This window comes from Equus caballus, chromosome 12, assembly GCF_041296265.1.
Source record: "Equus caballus isolate H_3958 breed thoroughbred chromosome 12, TB-T2T, whole genome shotgun sequence".
Lineage (NCBI taxonomy): Eukaryota > Metazoa > Chordata > Mammalia > Perissodactyla > Equidae > Equus > Equus caballus.
In genome coordinates this window covers 26,686,711-26,688,698 of record NC_091695.1, presented here as the reverse complement: position 1 = coordinate 26,688,698, position 1,988 = coordinate 26,686,711, and the positions used below count along the sequence as shown (strand labels likewise).

At 44.5% G+C, this 1,988-nt stretch overlaps 1 protein-coding gene across 1 annotated transcript; it reads left to right on the top strand.

Annotated features, from left to right (window-relative positions):
- Positions 1-290: 290 nt before the first annotated feature.
- OR10Q2 (olfactory receptor family 10 subfamily Q member 2) lies at positions 291-1,276 on the top strand. Its single transcript, XM_001497494.4, has one exon. It carries the CDS (start codon positions 291-293, stop codon positions 1,248-1,250), a length of 960 nt encoding a protein of 319 aa, XP_001497544.4. The 3' UTR covers positions 1,251-1,276.
- Positions 1,277-1,988: the final 712 nt, after the last annotated feature.

Here is a 1,988-nt window from a genome sequence, read left to right as displayed (position 1 = left end):
CAATTATACAACTATGAATCTTTTGCAAAAGCAAAGAACTAACAACTGTGAACTTAGAGTTAAAGACTGATGTTTAAAGACTTTTTAGAAATCTATTTCTTTGTTTTCAGGAACACACATATGAAGAATTCTAAGGGCTACTATTCCATTTCTTTTATTATTATTACAATCTTGATGACAATTAGGTAATTCTCATATTAGAAACAAAACTTACAATCTTTTATTTTCTTCAATCGATAAAACTACTCAGCAAAGAAAGTTTCAGCACTTTCTCTTCTTTTGCAGGAGACATGTTTTCTAGGAGCCCTGTTCTCAACCAATCTGGCCCCACTGAATTTGTGTTCCGTGTATTCACCACTGTCCCTGAATTTCAGGTCCTCCTCTTCTTCCTCTTCCTCTTCCTCTACTTGATGATCCTCTGTGGCAACACAGCCATCATCTGGGTGGTGTGCACACACACCTCCCTCCGCACTGCAATGTATTTCTTCCTGTCCAACTTGTCCTTTATAGAAATCAGCTACACCACCGTTGTGGTGCCTTTGATGCTTTCTAACATTTTAGGGGCCCGGAAGCCCATTCCACTGGCTGGCTGTGGAGCTCAAATGTTCTTTTTTCTCACACTTGGTGCTGCTGACTGTTTTCTCTTGGCAATCATGGCATATGATCGTTATGTGGCCATCTGCCACCCACTACACTACACCCTCATCATGACCCAGAAGCTGTGCATCCAGATGGTGGCCAGTGCCCTGGGCCTGGCCCTCTTCCTCTCCCTGCAGCTCACATCCTTAATCTTCACCCTGCCCTTCTGTGGGCACCACCAGGAAATCAACCACTTCCTCTGTGATGTGCCTCCAGTCTTGCAGCTGGCCTGTGCTGACATCCACGTGCACCAGGCTGTCCTCTATGTTGTGAGTATTCTTGTTCTGACTGTTCCCTTCAGCCTTATTTCTGTCTCCTATGTGTTCATCACCTCTGCCATCCTGCGCATCCATTCTGCTGAGGGCCACCGCCGGGCCTTCTCCACATGCTCCTCCCACCTCACTGTGGTCTTGCTGCAGTACGGCTTCTGTGCCCTGGTCTACCTTCGTCCCCAGTCCCGCTCCTCAGTGGATGAGGACCGCCAGTTTGCCCTTGTTTACACTTTTGTCACTCCCTTACTCAACCCCCTGGTTTATACCCTCAGGAACAAGGATGTCAAAGGTGCCCTGAAAAAGGCCATCGGTATCAAAGGAACTGTGGAAACTCTCTGAAGGTTTAGGGGGACTTGGAAGAGGTACCTGAGTATGTGACAACAGTGAAACTCTTACACATAAATGAAAGATTTATATTTCATTTGCTACAATTTGTGCTTTTGTTAATTCTTTGTTCCTAATATCCTTAGTTGCTACAGTTCACTCACATTTTCTAAAATTTCTCTGAAACTGTAAAACTCTAAAAGTGGGGACAAAGGAACTATAGGCCCCATATTGAAAGATTTATGTTTCCTCTGAAGCAACTTTATTATCTTTGAAGCTTCCTCCTTAGGAGCAGTGGTACTGACTCCTTGAATAGTGCCTCAGATGAAAAATGTTCAGGTCAAGATGGCAGCATAGGCAGACTCTGAACTCACCTCTTTCCATGGACACAGCAAACTTACACCTACAGTTGGAACAATTACCCCTGAGAGAGAAGCAAAAACTGGATTTAAGAAAAACCTCCACAACAAAGGAAGATGCTGACTGAGATGGAAGAGGCAGAAATTCCTTCCTGGAGCCAAAAAAGCCATGTTTGAGCCATGGCACTTCACAGCCAGCTGGGAGCAATCCTAAAGTATGAAGCCTTCCCTAGAGAGAGGGGGATCTGAGCAGGGGAGTGTTACCATAATAAGCAGCTTTTGGAATCAGCACAACCAAGACAAGAGTCATAATATCTGGCTTTGCTGGCTATTAACTACAGTGCAGAATATCCCCAGAAAAGTTATCTGACACAAAGGGAAAAAAGCCTATTCT

What these genes read in the sequence shown, in the direction of transcription:
- OR10Q2 (XM_001497494.4), top strand. Translation starts at nt 291, where the DNA reads ATGTTTTCTAGGAGCCCTGTTCTCAACCAATCTGGCCCCACTGAATTT.